This window comes from Pleurodeles waltl, chromosome 9 (genome assembly GCF_031143425.1).
Source record: "Pleurodeles waltl isolate 20211129_DDA chromosome 9, aPleWal1.hap1.20221129, whole genome shotgun sequence".
In the NCBI taxonomy this organism is placed as follows: domain Eukaryota; kingdom Metazoa; phylum Chordata; class Amphibia; order Caudata; family Salamandridae; genus Pleurodeles; species Pleurodeles waltl.
This window is the reverse complement of record NC_090448.1, coordinates 1,123,139,004-1,123,158,044: the sequence shown is the minus strand read 5'-3', so window position 1 is coordinate 1,123,158,044 and position 19,041 is coordinate 1,123,139,004. Positions and strand designations below refer to the sequence as shown.

General features: G+C 45.3%; 1 protein-coding gene across 1 annotated transcript in view; it reads right to left on the bottom strand.

Annotated features, from left to right (window-relative positions):
* Nucleotides 1-19,041, bottom strand: part of LOC138260408 (matrix metalloproteinase-18-like) — a 112,681-nt gene that overhangs the window by 74,748 nt on the left and 18,892 nt on the right. Inside the window, exons 3-4 of the mRNA XM_069208857.1 lie at nucleotides 13,032-13,213; nucleotides 5,083-5,317 (exon numbers count right to left, since the gene is read on the bottom strand). Of these exons, the coding sequence (XP_069064958.1) occupies nucleotides 5,083-5,317; nucleotides 13,032-13,213 (417 nt within the window). The remainder of the gene's footprint in view (nucleotides 1-5,082; nucleotides 5,318-13,031; nucleotides 13,214-19,041) is intronic.

Below are 19,041 nucleotides of genomic sequence, written 5' to 3'. Positions count from 1 at the left end.
TGTAGTTAAAGAATTTGCCAAACCCAACACAGAGACAGCAGTCATTCCCCACTCTCAAAACTCTGCGACAACCTCGCCACCTTCTTCCACTGCAAGATCTACAACAGCTTTGCAACCCAAGACCGACCCACCTCACCCGCAACCACTGCACCCAATGACTCCAGCCCACAGCAGATCTTATCCAACTGGACCACACTCACCTCTGACGACACCCTCAGGATCATGAAGAGCATCAACTCTGGAGCCCCTTCCGATCCCTGCTCTCACCACATCTTTAACAGAGCTGTCACCGCCGTCACAGCCGAACTCTGCCACACCTTCAACTGCTCCATCGAGTCCGCTACCTTCCCAGAAGACTGGAAGGACCCAGAGATAAACCCCTTGCTGAAGAAATCCTCTGCCAACCCGACGGACCTCAAGAACTACAGACCCATCTTGCTACTCCCCTTCCCGGCCAAAGTCATTGAGAAAGCTATCAACACCCAATTCTATGAGTTAATTGAAAAAAAACACATTGTGGACCTCTCCTGACTGGGCTTCAGAAGCAACCACAGCACCAAGACCGCTCTCCTCACCACTACAGAAGAAATCCGCACCCTCCTCGACCAAGGTGAAGCTGCTGCTCTCATCTTCTTCAATCTCCCAGCCACCTTCGACACCGTCACCCACCACACCCTCTGCCCAAGACTCCACGACGGCGGCATTTACGAGAATACCCTAGAATGGATCTGCTACTTCCTCACTGGCAGAAAACAGAGAGATAGACTTCCACCGTTCAACTCAGAACCCACAGAGATCAGCTGCGGAGTGCCTCAACGATCCTCCCTGAGCCCCACCCTCTTTAACATCTACATGGCCCCACCCGCAGCCATCGTCAAAAGCCACGGACTCAACATTGTCGCCTACGTCACCCAGCTGATTCTCTCCCTCACAGAGAAACCCACAACCTCCAACAGCAAATTCCACAACAGGATGAAGGCAGTCACCACCTGGATGAAGGACAGCGCCTTGAGAACCTTATGGGTGAGTAGTCGCGCTATATAAGAACCCTGAATGATTGATCAAATGCCCGTCAGTTGGTTTTGAGCCCTTATGGAGATATGTTATTTTGAGATACTTGTCTTGGAAGACTAGATTTGTTATGGTCTTGGGCACCACTGAACTAGTGACAACCATTATGTGTTTATCATTGATGCAAGTAGATCATTATGGGAACCTTGGGAAAGAATACCAGAGAGGTGAAAAATAAAGCATGTGCCCATCGTTCTGGATAGGCTCTTGCTCAATATACGTCTGGATGTTATGCAAATGAGGGAACCTCTTTACCTCTACCCCTCCGGCGAATTATTGATGCAGGTGCAAAGGTAGCCCACTGAAGACAGGCAAGAAAGTCCTATGGACCCCCCAGACATCCCCTTGCAGACGGGCGCAGTCACTCACTGCACCCACCTGCAAGGGGATCTCTAATCCCTCTTAAAGTTGCAGGCGGGTTGCCGCCTGCACAGTGAAACACGGAAAAGCTTTGAAGCAGCCGCTCTGTATTTCACTTGAATGAGGTGTCTCCAGGGCAGGCAAGTTTGCGGCTGCCATGAGGGCAGCACATTCTTCTTAATAGCGCGCACTTTCCCTGTTTGCACATGGTGCACCTATTTAAAGGTGTGCCATGGCGCAAACAGGAAAAGTGTGCCCTAACTGTAATAGGACCTCTGGTGTGGGACATCCCCTTGAATGAGGGAGCTGCTTTGCTTAGCTGAAGGCTAGTGAATATCTGTGCCATGGCATGATTGAATAATCAATTAAAACTGAGTGCAATGAAATCACAGATGTACAAATCTCAGGAGGCCCTCGGCAGATTTATTTTAGAAAAGCGGTGTCATTGTGTGCTGTGCCACTGATGCTTACCAGCAGAAAAAAACACACCCTGGATTAGAAAATAATGCAAGTCATACAATGCCACATTGCCAGTTAGTGGTCTTGACAACTGATAATGACCTGTTTTAATTTGTCCCATCAGCTAAAGGTTGGCTAATGTGTTGTCTAGCAACATACCTTCAAGGCTCCCCAGGCTCAAGACTCTACCAGGATGGAAAACACTTCACCTGCAGGCTCACTGGACAGTATGAGAAGATGTTATGTCAGTAGTCTATGCCCACCTTCCTGTGATGTTGGACAGACCTCAGCTGTTCGTTTACGCTTAAGTAACTAATGCTGCCAACAGCCTTGGAAACGGTCACAGAAAGCAACGCTTAGAAGGAATGGGTTGGCCCCCACCGGAAGTGGAGTTGTATTACCTGCATTCTATGGCTTGAGAGTGGAGACCACAGTGAAGTGAGGAACAATGCAGATGGGGATCCTGTTAGATATTCAATGAGGGCAGGTTAAAAATGGTCTGCTGATTTAATTGTGTTTCCTGAGCACTGCGGGTGGATGGGAAGTGTGAGGATGAGACTACAGAATGTGTTGCTCAGATGGGGGAGCCTCTGGGCAGGTTCTTTCTTTTGTGCATGTCTGATTGATTCTACAGGAATTCTAATTGACAGCCAGATGCAATATCTGACACTCCACTGTGCTTATCTTGTGGGTGCCTTAGGTTGGAGGCACCAACTCACTAAAACTGCCCTGATTATCAGAGGGAAAGGGTAGGAGCATCGTTAGCACAGACATTTAAATTAAAATATTCCTGTTTCAGTGGTGTCCTCCACAGTGCTTAATTTTTACATAAAAACGTGCCAGTGCCCAAGGCCCTCCTCTTAAACACACAGCTGCAGCAATTAAATGTGCGAACACGGAATACTGAGGCAGTGTAATCCTGAAGCTATCTCGGGCCTCTTTAATCCATTTACAGCCACTCTCTGCTCCTTCAGCTCACTCTTGCAGCTTTATCCCTTTGTGATGCTTTTCATTTTTCTCTTCCTCCGTCTTTCCCAGATGTGTCTTTTGCTCACAGTAAATGCTTGAGGTAGATAAATAAGTCCTGGCCCTCAAAAATAAGTGTCGGTGCCCGCACCGGAAACAACAAGCACAAATTTAGCCCTGGTCCTCCATCAGAGTTTATGTGAAAATGAAAATATGAGTTCCATATGCACCTTTATCTTGTTATCCTGGCTTTGTTTGGTAACAATATCATATGATTTGGGTTCATTATATTTAATGGTCTTTATTTTGGGGTGTTTGCAAGAGCTCCAATGAAATGTCAAAATGTTTTAATTAATTTAGCATAGTATTTGATCTACGATGTCACATCATGTAATGTCCCATGTTTCAATTCAGCGTGCTGTCATTTCTTGTGCTATCACCTCAAAGACAAAGGTAATGTGATGTCACTTCCTGAGATGTCATTAGGATCACGTAATATCACCTCCTGTGATGTCACAGAAAGTCAAATGGCTACCCCTGGCATTTTGGTGAAACAACGTCCATGCAGATATGGGGTGATATTAACTAAATCTGTCCCAACATATCTCGCCACCATTTCTCCCTTTAGACCAGGCCTGCTCAGGACCATTAACTTTAAACAAAATATCTCAGAATGGACAATCTAGTGCAGCAACCATAGGAAACTGAATGTTGTTCAAAATGACTCCGTGCCCTTCCGGTGGTAGTTTTATTCACAGCTTCAAAACCTACCATCCCCTAAGCCTAACTCGATAGAACATTGCATGTGTTCTGGATCGCTGGTGGAATTGATTTCAGTAGGGTATGATTCATACAAGTGGTGGACCCCACAAATCTCAAGGGAGGGGTTGCAGGACAGGTGGACTAACAATAAGAAAAAAAAACAAATAAAAAACATACCTGTCCTGCCACTGCCGGCCGCCTCGCTCCTCTTCTTGCTCCTGATGGTGTCTCAGCCGTCCCTTGGACACCAGCACAGGCTCCCCCACACAATCTTGGTGCTGCTCTCATGCTATACCCATCATGAGAGCAACACCAGGATTGGTCTGAGTGGCTTGGTCTGATGCTCAGACAATGCATTGGAGTTTGTGCTGTTTTTCCAACCTGGCTGTGCAATACAGCCCGGTTAAAGAAACGTAACTGTGCGTATCAGTTTGGCCTGCCTAGGACAGCCAGCCAAACTGACACGCACACTTAAGTGCACTACACTCCTCCTCCTGCCCCCTCTCGTGGCCCAGCCCTGCCCTGCCCTGCACACGCTGGCTGAGCCAGTAGTTGCAGAATTAAACGATAATAAAATATCCTTCACCTCTGCTTCATACTTAGGAAGGTGTAATCATATCTACGTCCCCACCGATAAGTCCAGAAGTCGCAGCTAGAGATGAGGGTCTGGCACTATATGTTCTGTGTGAGAGGAAGGTCAACACTACAAATGTCCAAGACATGAACAATAGCTTTCTTCAATCAGACTACCTTTCATTCATATTAGCACTAAACTAGTAAATGTGTCTAGCTCTCCTAAAATGAGGCATAACACATGGATTTCCTGGCATTCTGGGGTTTCTCCTGATGGATATTAAGGTGCAGTTTCCTACACTCTCCAAATCCTGAATTTGATTCAACTCATCCAGCCACAAAAGCTAATCCTAGATGGGCATCGTTAGTGTTTGGATGGGAGACCAGATAATAATACGAACCAGATGATGTAGCCTTAGCAATCTACTAGGTCCATTAGAAATCTTTTTCTTTTCTTTTAAGTATGTAAATGTGAAAGACATGCTCAGGGAAAGCTTTCACACTGTATGAAAAATTGTTTAACAGAGTCATCTACTGAAAGTTTAGTGATCAAAGCTCAGGGATATTTAAAAAACAATTCAGATAATCTGGAAGTCATTGCTGGACCCTAATTGTCCTTTACACATTTTGGCAAAATAACTGCATTTAGGGAGAACCAAACTTAACAGAAATTTTATCAAAACTTTCTTTGAGTGCATGTTAGGCCAGGAATGGAAGGGAAGTGCTTGTGTGTGTGTGTGGGTGGTTTCATCACCAAACTCTACATCCATGTTTCTATAATCACACAATACAAAAAGAACATTGGGCTGGGGGAGGAGGGAAATCAGAAGATGGTCTTCTCATTGCTCCTCTCTCATCAATGTTCTTCCACAACACAGTCTCTCTAGTTACCTTTTTTGACTCTTGTGGTCCAGTTTTCATCGTTATCCAGATGTAAATCGCCATCGATAGCTTTCGTGCTCGATTTGGCGGGTGGGAAGAAAGCATGTCCAAGAACCCGCCCGGATCCATCAAAGGCGTTTCCTGCTCCATCAGCGTGCCTGCCCGCCACAAAGAAAATCTCAATGTCCGCGGTGCGGTTGGCGCCAACTTCCTCGAAATTAATGGAGGTGACATTTTGCCAGACCTGGAAGAGAAAGGAATGCAATGTTCCACAGGTCTGAAAAGGTTTCTGTTCGCTTCTAATCTCAACCAGAAAACAGAGAGATTTCAGAGCCAGAGTGAGAGCATGGAAGGTTCAAGCAATTAACTCCAAAGATAATGTCAAAGGAAGATCACTACTGTCTGTGGCCCTAATCTTGGTGAGGCAAGGACATGGTAAGGGGCGCTGTTGGAATGCTGACACAATAAGGAGAGAGTGTAGTCTGATTGCTTGATATTATAAACATCATTCCTGAAATGAAGTGAAACAAAAAATGTGGTTCAACCACTATAGTCTGAAATGTTCTCAGTGTGTTATGATAACTGCACCTCCTTGTGGATGGTACAAACAAATGTACCACAGATAGAAGTACTAAGTCCAAAGGTGCATATGTATGTACCATGCATACAGGCCCCACGTGAGAAGAGCATACACTGACATGGCCCATCCAAACCTTCATTTGTTACAGGGCTGGAACTCAAGGGGATGAGGGTCTATTTTTATAAGGAGAAGGGGCTTCATGACTAGGAGTATGGGTGTGGTTAGACAAGCTTAACAAACTTCTCTTTCTCTTGCATCCACAGGTCTGTTGTAAAAATCAAACCTCAGCCTGAAGTTGGCAATAGAGACGGACACTGCACATTAGACAAGGATGATTTATAGCACTGCTGGAGAGGCTGCCATAGTTCTTGAGTTCAATGCGCATTCTGTATTGACTGCCTTGCATATTTTGTCATTTTGTATTTAACAAAGGGTTGCGTCGCCATTGCGCCACGCAAGAGCAACGCAACTCTTGAGTTAAATTTATCAAGCCAGGTAAGGCCACTTTGCGTGGCCTTGCCTGGCTTGATAAATTTAGAGTAATGCAGCGTAAATTGCTTCGTTGCGTTACTCTGCTCTGGGAAGGCGTTCCATGAGTGAAGTGCGGGTGTTCCCATGTGTCCCCCATGGATTTTGGTGCTTTTCCAGATTTACCATTACTGGTACACCTGGTACTGTGTCAAAATGCTTCGCCTCCCCAGGTGAGGCGTAATGAGAAGAAGTATCTTTATTTGTCTTTGTTACTTCCTCTTTCTAGTGTTCTGCGACACACATAGACAGAGGAAACTGCCTCATAGGATTGTTTTTGTGCAGGAAGGAGCTCCTTCCTGCGCAAAAACAATCTGCTTACAACGCAGGCAGCCTTGCAGCACTGTGCAAGGGTGCCTGAATTTGCACTAGGCAGCACATTGTGGGGCAGGGAAATGCCAGGAATGCGCCATTCAACATACAATATTAAGTCTGGGGCATTCCCGCCATTTCACTATCACGCAACGCAGCAAGGTGACGTGCTGCGCTGCGTGATTTGTTCATAAATATGTCCCTGAGTGTATACCTTTTATCTTGTTGATGCCTTAGCTCTGCCGAAGTGGAAACATATGTCTTCCAAAAAAAGGACATTTAAGGTGGTGGCATTTATCAGATAGTCTATCTCACTTTAGAAGTCTAAGAGGACCATACCTTCAGTCAGCAACAAGAAGCCAGAGGTCCTCAGAGGGTGACTGTAAGAATGAATTAGTTCATTCATTTACTCATTCCTTCCATATGGAACAAGGTGACTGAGATATGTCAGAAGGTCACTGTAAGAATGAATTCATTTATTCTTTTCATAAGTAACAAGGCATCTGAGACTCTTCAGGAGGTTACCCTATTAATAAATGAATTAATTCCTTCCATAAGTAACAAGGTACCTAAGATCTTTTAGAAGGTCACTCTAAGAATGAAATAATTCATTCATTACATAAGTAAGAAGGTGTCCGAGATCCTTCAAAACGTCACTATAAGAATGAATGACTGAATTTGTATATTCCTTCCTCTCATAAGGAACACGGCAACTGAGATCTTTCTGAAAGTCACTGTAAGAATTCATTCATTCACTCCTTCCATAGGTAACAAGGCGCCTGAGCTTGTTCAAAAGGTCACTGTAAGAATGAATGAACGAATTTTCTTTCTTCTTGTTGTGTTTCATACGAAATCCTGAGAATTAAGTACCCTGTATGCAGTATTCTATGGTTCCCATTAGTAGGAAAACCATGAATCCTCAAGGTAAGTCACTCCTGCTTTTCAACAAGTGTTCACTTTTCAGAAATGGAAGGTTAACCCTAATATAAGGGTGCTCACGGTCGATAAATTGCAAAAATATCAGCTATTGAACATTCACTTAAAAAATTGTGCGTCATCTACACCTGACTTGGCTGGATTTTTGGTCTCCTCCTGTTGTTATAAAGAGGATTATGGGAACATGTGATAAGACTAAGTGTACTGATAACAGTGAGTTTAGGATGAAATTATCCCATGGCTGAAAGGCTTTCCTGCGGCTTTTATATGTCCCTGGCGGTTAGAGGTCACTTTTTGCCCAGGTGAGTGTGGAATTCAGCTGTGTTGGGATCAGCCAACCTGCCAAACATTGGAGCACGAGGTCATATTTGAAAGTCGGCGTCTTCCTTACTCATCATTCAATAGATGTATGCATGTGGGTGCCAGGGTCCTACCAATGACCACAGCAAAGGATCGATGGACATTGGAGATGAGCGAGTGGGTCCTCAGTGGGCTTGTGTTGCTGGGAGCAGAGCTGGTCCCCACAGCATCCTAGGAGGATGGCAATCAAGCCAGAAGATACAGCCTGCATGTTGCTCGCAGTCCCACAGGGATGAGAGCATTCATTTAATACAATTTGAGATTTCAAATGTAAAGATATCGGATGTATATTCTCTTCCTATTTTGGAACTTGGAAAGGCCTCTTTCGGGGATGCTACCACAGCCCTGCATATAAAATATCGGGTCTTAGTAGGGCCATGCCTTGAGCACACAGAACTGTTGGAATCTGGAGCATGTTCATATTATGCTGTATGTGTGATTTCCACTCTGGCATGATTTCTAGAATTTCTACTGGGTATTAAGTGTGTGCATTACTCTTCATTTTATTAATACGTTATTTGAACCTATTTTAGGAATGTATCTGTTTATTAGTGAAACAAACAGAAAAGTGATCTCCTTTCTGCAAAGAGAAGACACAATGAACAAACATAAGAACTGACTAGTAGAGACAATTACCTACCTACAAGCTGAAGACTTAAAAGAGATGCAATGCAATATATCTCCCCAGCAGACCCACAACCATTGATAAACCATCTTAGCCTCTATAGAAGGAAAGACAAGAAGGAACATGCATTTGCAATGCAACGGGTCTCGCATTTGCTCATGTTAGAGCTGATCGCGTTGTAAACTCCTAACCTGACTTTTCACCTATCGGGCAAAAGTGCTTTTATGTACGTAACCCAAAAAAGTGAAATTAACTGTGTACAGCGCTCGACTTCTGCCAAGCGAAATCGCGCTAGTAAAATTGAGAAAAAAGTAGTCCATGAGCCGGACAGAAAACAGCGAGCCTCGCAAGTTTTCTGTACTTGGTCGATGCGCTCGAGGAGGGCTAGCCACCGGAAAAGGCATGACGTGAGCATGCCTTCGACTAATGAAAGCAAGCGGATTTTAATAGTCAAGCCCACGAACCAATGGTTAACACTGACATGATGTCGACAGGGCTCCGAGCCCTTTTCTAATAACTAAAGCATCTCGCTGCGATACGCATGCGCGAGCGCATGCAACACAGGCTCGACCCTAAAAAGGCATGGCAGTAAAGAGGTATGCAGAAGGAAGACTAGAGTCTAGGGGCAGGAGGTATAGCTGGAAGGGGGCACATGGGAGACGAGAAGAGGAGGATTTGCCATAGCATGTACAGAGGTTTCTTAGCCGTATTCTTCTAACAAAGTGTTCAATCACAGCCCTTGCCCTTTCCAATCATCTGTCACTAACAAAACAAATTAAGTGGTGTAGAATACTGCGGCCTAAGATGTTCCCTTCAGTGTCAACACTTGGAGTCTGCTCTGTTTATGTGCTACTCTTAACGTTGTCCAAGAGTGCCTTCTCCAACCTGTGATTTGCCATCACAGCCCACTTTGAATCTTAGAGGAGTCCACAGCAAGGTGTTAATGGCCAGATCCAAAAATGCTATATTGTGTCTGGGTGATATCTGCCTTTTGAAGCTCTTGTTTTAATCCCACTGCTAAAGGAATGGCTCCCTAAGACTTGGCCCTCAGACTGCGGCTACAAAGGTTCTGCTGGTGTTTACTGCTAGTGGCCACGGTGGATGCTCTGGTTCGGCCAGACAGAAGTCAGTATCCCGCTTGACTAACTGGGCACCCTCGTGACCCACTGGTATGTCTCTGTCAGCAAAGGACTGCATCACGTCTGCAACCGATTCCCACGCGGCCAGTGGGAGTCAATCCTAGTACGGCAGAAACCCTGAGATCAGCTTGGAAGAAGGTGTACCACCCAGTAACGAAAGGACGAGCACTCACTACGAGAAAGACCCACACAAGGTTACTGAAACCTTCCTGGAAGCTGCCATACGGAGTGAGCCCCCAAGATCAGTGAGACCTTCACAACCCAATCGTCCAGATTCACAACAAAGCAACTGCGTGACCAGAGACTGAGGAGCGACAGAGACAATCACACCATGTAGGGCTGGCATCATCTCTGACCTTGGATGTCCCTCTTCACCTAAGTCTTGAGGTTGTAGCCATCGGTTGTCATCAGTTCACCTGATTTTAGATGCATGTCAAGGCACAACCCATTCGATTTCAGGAAATATTGTTTATTTAATTTATGGTTGGACCCTAAATCCCAGCTGGAACTGGTTGGGCCTGACAGTTCGCAGAGTGCCCCGAGTCCAGCGGGTGTCCTTGCCAGCATTATGGTGACTCGCTATCTTTCTTTCTTTACACCTCTGCATGATCTTGCTCCCTTTGAAATTGTTAGAGGCTTGTCTGGTCCTTACCTGATTCCCTCCAGTTTCACAATGGACACCATCTACAAGACTGCTGGCAACTCTGTTTCCCAGACTCAAAACCAAGTTTGGTTTTGGTAGATATAGCCTTGCACCAGGCGCAAACGGGCAGCAACCCGGCAAATCATATTGAACTGACCTATCTGATCCCTCTTCGCCACTGACTGTGTGAAATAAAACAAATCTATAGTAGCCAAAAGACCCCACAGATTTCTGGGAACACAGCAACGCTTCCTCATAGCTTAACACTTACCATAGGACTCAGTGTTAAAGGAAAAGCTGGTGCCTCGTGCATGAATGCTGTGTAATAGTTGGATGTCCTATCTCTGGCCCAGAAGGTGTTAGCACATTCTTGTTTTTTGTTTACTGTTAATATCTCTATTTTATCTACCTGTAAATGAAGGCCCGTTCTTCATACAGGTAATAGCTTTGCCTGGACTTTCAGTTTATTGAGTTTTATTTACTATGTTATTCAATATCTTTGTCTCTAGAAAGAGCCTTAACTCTGTCGTTGCTCCACTCAGAGTGTCCAGGGTTCAAAGGCAATAACTGGACTATCCAAGTTGAGGGTGCCAGTTCCAGCGGCCATGGGACATCAATGCAAGCGGCACTCCAGGGACACTGCCGAAGACCCTCTGACTGCATAGCTGCCCCAAGAATAGACTGTTCCCTTTGCCGATTTACAGTGCTTGGTTGGCTGTGCGATTGGAAGTCCTCGAGTGTGCACACTGTGAAACTGATTACCCACAATGCATTCTGCTAACTCATGAGTTGTGAAAGCCAGGCAAGTAATGTGCTATCTGACACGGGGGGATTAGCCGTGCTCTACAATTCAGATTGATTAATTTTTGTGCAGGAACTTGTCCCTTTCTGTACAAAAACAATACTGCCTGCAACACAGGCACCCTTAGTCCATGAAGTAAGGGTGCCTGCACTGGTGCTAGCCTGCATTGAGTGCGCTAGTGCAAGAGTGCAGTAATGCACCCTATGTTAGTAAATATGGCGCATTCCTGCTCTCTCCATTTGACGCAGTGCAGCCAGTTGTCTTGCTACGTTGTGCTGCATCAAATAACAATAAATCTAACTCCAAGGCCAAAAAACTTCAAAATAGCTTGAGCTCTCTTTAGACACCAGACTGCAAATACTGACTATTTTACATGTCTGTCTGCCCTTCAGCTTTCATGTGAGCATTTGTTTATGCAAAGCTGTATGTGTTCAGGTGTACCACTTACTATCCCCATACACGCAGGTTGATAAGTGTATCAACTTAACTGTTAATGGTCCTGAACACAGATTTGCTTCCCAGGCTGCTCTTTCATGTCTACAGTATCTGATAAATGTTTCTAGTTATTTGGCAAAATAACCACTCATGTTCCATTTGTGGTGCGTAGTGCCATTAGGTCTCAAAAATCCACTCCCTGGGCAGAGAACATCTGCCTACTTTCTTTCACTATTCTATTTCAGGCTGTAGACTCAAAAAACACCGCTGTCCATGATCCTGCTTCAGAACTGGGGAACTGCGGTCACATTCCATGATCCTGCTTCAGAACTGGGGAACTGCGGTCACATTCCTTTCTCTACGTGGGTGGTGGGAGAAGCCATTGTGTTAGTATAAATAACCCACAAACAAAAATCTAAAACATGCAAGAACTTCCTCTGTTGTACCCTAGGGCCTGAAGTAGGGCCACTGGGAAGCCTGGCGTGTGTATCTCAAACTGGATTCCTCAGGAGAGCTGAGGGTGCGTAGGCAGAAGTCACTGGGTTCTTTCACTGCATGGGGGTGAGGGGACACCTACGGTGGCTCCCACACACATCCTGGTTTCAAACTGTCAAGTCATGATGTCTGGATAGAAAAGAACTCTGGTAAAGAAATATACTAAAGGGAAATGCCTCACTTGCCCTTTTTAGGGTCGAGCCTGCGTCGAATGCACTCGTGCATGCGTATCGCTAGCGAGGCGCTTTAGGTATTAGAAAAGGGCTCGGAGCCCCGCCGATGTCACGTCAGTGTTTTTCATTGGCAAGTTGGCTTGCCTGTTAGAATCCGCTTCTTTTGATTAGTGGAAGGCACGCCTTTTCCAGTGGTTACAGAAAACATGCGAGGCTCGCTGGGTTTGTGGACTACTTTTTTTTCAATTTTTGCAGCACGATCTCGCTGGGCAGAAGTCGAGCGCTTTGCATACTATCGACCTTGTTACACACTTAATTGCACTTTTGACGGTTACGTTCATAATTGCACTTTTGACAATAGGTATTATTACATGTGAACTGTAGCAGCGTGATCGCGCTGTTTTTTTCTTTTAATGCAAGAAAAATCCGGTTGGGAGTTTACAACTGTGAGTACAGCTGTACTCTGACAAATGTGAGACCCTAGTGCACTGCAAATGCTTGTTATGTTCGTGCTGTGATCGGCAGAGAGGATCAGAGTGCAATGAGTCCTCCCCACAGGACAGGATGTCTGGGATGCTTGAGGTGCAGCAGCAGTAAGTACTGGGCAGAGTGGACATGGTCCTGCTTTGCACCCATGGTGTTCATGGTGCAGTAGACATGTAAGCGTGACCACCAAAGGTTTCTCAAAAGTGAGAGGAGAAGTCTGTGGACAAGCTGGGCACAGCCCCAGCTCTGGGAAGGATGCAGTGACAAGTCATGTTAGGTACATCCATAGCGCCGAATAGATTGGCAATATTGCTATCAGATGAATAGTCTATCAGACAAGCGTGTTAATTTAAATCAGTCTTGCATCTATAAAGCAGTGTGAATTCCTGAAGGCATGTTGGTTTCTGGCCTACACCACTACCTTTGCTGTTTGACCCTTCTTACCAAGAGTGCTTTCTTCAGCTCTGCTTTCACTATCTCCTCCGTCAGGCGTGAGGTGACATTGAGGATCTTGTATGTGATGGTGGTCTTCTTCCATTTTGCCCCCACCTTGAACGCCATGCGCTGCTCATGCTTCCCGCATCGAGGCAGCTTCAGTGCTTCTGACGTCTCGTTGTCTACCTTTCCTGCAGTTGCAAAAGAGACGAATAAAGTTTGAGAACTCAAAAAGGATGTGGCTTAAAGCATGGTGCCTGGATGCATAAAAAGTTAAATGGTGGGCTAACAGCGTATGGCCTGGTGGCCCCTAAAAGACGGCAATCTAAAGTGGAGCTGTGGACCCTTTGTTTTTAAACATACATATATATTTCAGCCCACAACATACATGACCTAACAGGAGAATATATCTGTTGGTACAGAGACAGCGAATGACACTTGGAAAGATTGGAGAACAGCTCACATAGCTACTTTGTCCTTTGGCCTTTATTGTACATTTACATTGAAAAATGCCTCCATTCGCACCAGTCAAGAATTAGTTAAGGGTACCAGGACAGGCGTAAATGGCTTTACTACTGCAGCTTTCTCAATCACAAGTGTAGACAAATTCACAGGAGTAAGTCCCAAGCAAGGGGCTAAAAGTAGGAATTACAAGATGTGATTTGCCTTGTAAGTGTGTGAACACCCATGAACCAGTACATTTTGTCCTTGTACACAAACTTTGTTTTACTCATAAGGGCCACAGACAAAGGTTTTATCAACCAGGAGCAACATTGTGTTCCACTAACTCTTTGTGTCTGATTCTCCCAAGAAAGTGTGCTTTACAAGTAGTTTACAAATACATAGGAGATTGACTGGGTGGCCTTTCTCAGCGCTTTCGCCTCCTTGTGGAATGCCCTTCAAAGGGAAGCAATCAGACCTTCAGAAGATTTGTGAAGAGGATAAAACCTTTGTGGATAAGATTGTGTGACTGCTGTTTTGCACGTGTCTAATACTATTTAATTCCGAGAGGCCTTTGGGTTAATGTTGCACTGAACCAATGCAATAACATAGAAAAATATTTTTTAATTCAATAAAGAAAAAAATTGCTGAATTTTTTACGTCGACAAAAAAAATAGTTTCTGGGAGCAAGAGCCTCTTGTTGGCAGGGTACAACGATGCTAACACGAATGTGTCCATACGGCTCTGTATTTACAAAACCAAGGCTTGTGCAATGTTGCCAGAAGTCAAAAGGGCACCGTAGCCCTCCACTGTAAAACAAGCATGTGGTTATCTTAGTTAAATAGTTGGTGAACCTCAGACAGTAACGTCAAAGGCCTGTGGATACATGGGGTGGGATGAGGCATGGGTATCTGCACAATGGACAACTTAGAATGGGTTAGGTGCATTTGTGTGACCAAAGAGGTCGGTCTTCAAATAGTAACCCACATGAAGAAATCCCTACTCTCTCTCTTGCATGTAATGGTTCAAAAATATATAAGATAAGACCATGCTCAGGGTGCACGCACACTCTACCATGGTTTGTGTGATGTGTGAAACCCCTATCCCCTCTGTTGCATGGAATGGTTCAGTAATACTCTACCATGGTCTGTGTGATGTGTGAAATCCCTACCCCCTCTGTTGCATGTAATAGTTCAATAATGTATAAGAGGAGACCATACTCAGGGTGCACACACACTCTACCATGGTTTGTGTGATGTGTGAAATCCCTATCCCCTCTGTTGCATGGAATGGTTCAATATTGTATAAGATGGGGCCATGCTCAGGGTGCACACACACTCTACCATGGTTTGTGTGATGTGTGAAATCCCTGTCCCCCTCTGTTGCATGGAACAGTTCAATAATGTACGAGACCATGCTCAGGGTGCACACACACACTACCATGGTTTGTGTGATGTGTGAAATCCCTATCCCCTCTGTTGCATGTAATTGTTCAATAATACTCTACCATGGTCTGTCTGATGTGTGAAATCCCTACCCCCTCTATTGCATGGAATGGTTCAAAAATATATAAGATAAGACCATGCTCCGGGTGCACACACACTCTACCGTGGTCTGTGTGATGTGTGAAATCCCTATCCCCTCTGTTGCATGTAATGGTTCAATAATACTCTACCATGGTCTGTGTGATGTGTGAAATCCCTACCCCCTCTATTGCATGGAATGGTTCAATAATGTGTAAGATGGGACCATGCTCAGGGTGCACACACACTCTGGTCTGTGTGATGTGTAAAAATCCCTATCCCCCTCAGTTGCATGTAATGGTTCAATAATGTATAAGAGGAGACCATGCTCAGGGAGCACACACACTCTACCATGGTTTGTGTGATGTGTGAAATCCCTGTCCCCCTCTGTTGCATGTAATAGTTCAATAATGTATGAGGAGACCATGCTCAGGGTGCACACACACTCTTCCATGGTTTGTGTGATGTGTGAAACCCCTATCCCCTCTGTTGCATGGAATGGTTCAATATTGTATAAGATGAGACCATGCTCAGGGTGCACACACACACTCTACCATGGTTTGTGTGATGTGTGAAATCCCTACCCCCTCTGTTGCATGGAATGGTTCAATATTGTATAAGATGGGGCCATGCTCAGGGTGCACACACACTCTACAATGGTTTGTGTGATGTGTGAAATCCCTACCCCCTCTGGTGCATGGAATGGTTCAATAATGTACGAGACCATGCTCAGGGTGCACACACACTCTACCATGGTTTGTGTGATGTGTGAAACCCCTACACCCTCTGTTGCATGTAATGGTTCAATAATGTATAAGATGGGGCCATGCTCAGGGTGCACACACACACTCTACCATGGTTTGTGTGATGTGTGAAATCACTACCCCCTCTGTTGCATGGAATGGTTCAATAATGTACGAGACCATGCTCAGGGTGCACACACACTCTACCATGGTCTGTGTGATGTGTGAAATCCCTATCCCCCTCTGTTGCATGTAATGGTTCAATAATGTATAAGATAAGACCATGCTCCGGGTGCGCACACACTCTACTGTGGTCTGTGTGATGTGTGAAATCCCTATTCCCTCTGTTGCATGTAATGGTTCAATAATACTCTACCATGGTCTGTGTGATGTGTGAAATCCCTACCCCCTCTATTGCATGGAATGGTTCAATAATGTGTAAGAGGCGACCATGCTCAGGGTGCACACACACTCTGGTCTGTGTGATGTGTAAAAATCCCTATCCCCCTCAGTTGCATGTAATGGTTCAATAATGTATAAGAGGAGACCATGCTCAGGGTGCACACACACTCTTCCATGGTTTGTGTGATGTGTGAAATCCCTGTCCCCCTCTGTTGCATGTAATAGTTCAATAATGTATGAGGAGACCATGCTCAGGGTGCACACACACTCTTCCATGGTTTGTGTGATGTGTGAAACCCCTATCCCCTCTGTTGCATGGAATGGTTCAATATTGTATAAGATGAGACCATGCTCAGGGTGCACACACACACACTCTACCATGGTTTGTGTGATGTGTGAAATCCCTACCCCCTCTGTTGCATGGAATGGTTCAATAATGTACGAGACCATGCTCAGGGTGCACACACACTCTACCATGGTTTGTGTGATGTGTGAAACCCCTACACCCTCTGTTGCATGGAATGGTTCAATAATGTATAAGATGGGGCCATGCTCAGGGTGCACACACACACTCTACCATGGTTTGTGTGATGTGTGAAACCCCTACCCCCTCTATTGCATGGAATGGTTCAATAATGTGTAAGATGGGACCATGCTCAGGGTGCACACACACTCTGGTCTGTGTGATGTGTAAAAATCCCTATCCCCCTCAGTTGCATGTAATGGTTCAATAATGTATAAGAGGAGACCATGCTCAGGGAGCACACACACTCTACCATGGTTTGTGTGATGTGTGAAATCCCTGTCCCCCTCTGTTGCATGTAATAGTTCAATAATGTATGAGGAGACCATGCTCAGGGTGCACACACACTCTTCCATGGTTTGTGTGATGTGTGAAACCCCTATCCCCTCTGTTGCATGGAATGGTTCAATATTGTATAAGATGAGACCATGCTCAGGGTGCACACACACACTCTACCATGGTTTGTGTGATGTGTGAAATCCCTACCCCCTCTGTTGCATGGAATGGTTCAATATTGTATAAGATGGGGCCATGCTCAGGGTGCACACACACTCTACAATGGTTTGTGTGATGTGTGAAATCCCTACCCCCTCTGGTGCATGGAATGGTTCAATAATGTACGAGACCATGCTCAGGGTGCACACACACTCTACCATGGTTTGTGTGATGTGTGAAACCCCTACACCCTCTGTTGCATGTAATGGTTCAATAATGTATAAGATGGGGCCATGCTCAGGGTGCACACACACACTCTACCATGGTTTGTGTGATGTGTGAAATCACTACCCCCTCTGTTGCATGGAATGGTTCAATAATGTACGAGACCATGCTCAGGGTGCACACACACTCTACCGTGGTCTGTGTGATGTGTGAAATCCCTATTCCCTCTGTTGCATGTAATGGTTCAATAATACTCTACCATGGTCTGTGTGATGTGTGAAATCCCTACCCCCTCTATTGCATGGAATGGTTCAATAATGTGTAAGATGCGACCATGCTCAGGGTGCACACACACTCTGGTCTGTGTGATGTGTAAAAATCCCTATCCCCCTCAGTTGCATGTAATGGTTCAATAATGTATAAGAGGAGACCATGCTCAGGGTGCACACACACTCTTCCATGGTTTGTGTGATGTGTGAAATCCCTGTCCCCCTCTGTTGCATGTAATAGTTCAATAATGTATGAGGAGACCATGCTCAGGGTGCACACACACTCTTCCATGGTTTGTGTGATGTGTGAAACCCCTATCCCCTCTGTTGCATGGAATGGTTCAATATTGTATAAGATGAGACCATGCTCCGGGTGCACACACACACACACTCTACCATGGTTTGTGTGATGTGTGAAATCCCTACCCCCTCTGTTGCATGGAATGGTTCAATAATGTACGAGACCATGCTCAGGGTGCACACACACTCTACCATGGTTTGTGTGATGTGTGAAACCCCTACACCCTCTGTTGCATGGAATGGTTCAATAATGTATAAGATGGGGCCATGCTCAGGGTGCACACACACACTCTACCATGGTTTGTGTGATGTGTGAAATCACTACCCCCTCTGTTGCATGGAATGGTTCAATAATGTACGAGACCATGCTCAGGGTGCACACACACTCTACCATGGTCTGTGTGATGTGTGAAATCCCTATCCCCCTCTGTTGCATGTAATGGTTCAATAATGTATAAGATAAGACCATGCTCCGGGTGCACACACACTCTACCATGGTTTGTGTAATGTGTGAAATCCCTATCCCCCTCTGTTGCATGTAATGGTTCAATAATGTATAAGATAAGACCATGCTCCGGGTGCACACACACTCTACCGTGGTCTGTGTGATGTGTGAAATCCCTATCCCCTCTGTTGCATGTAATGGTTCAATAATACTCTACCATGGTCTGTGTGATGTGTGAAATCCCTACCCCCTCTATTGCATGGAATGGTTCAATAATGTGTAAGATGGGACCATGCTCAGGGTGCACACACACTCTGGTCTGTGTGATGTGTAAAAATCCCTATCCCCCTCAGTTGCATGTAATGGTTCAATAATGTATAAGAGGAGACCATGCTCAGGGAGCACACACACTCTACCATGGTTTGTGTGATGTGTGAAATACCTGTCCCCCTCTGTTGCATGTAATAGTTCAATAATGTATGAGGAGACCATGCTCAGGGTGCACACACACTCTTCCATGGTTTGTGTGATGTGTGAAACCCCTATCCCCTCTGTTGCATGGAATGGTTCAATATTGTATAAGATGAGACCATGCTCAGGGTGCACACACACACTCTACCATGGTTTGTGTGATGTGTGAAATCCCTACCCCCTCTATTGCATGGAATGGTTCAATATTGTATAAGATGGGGCCATGCTCAGGGTGCACACAC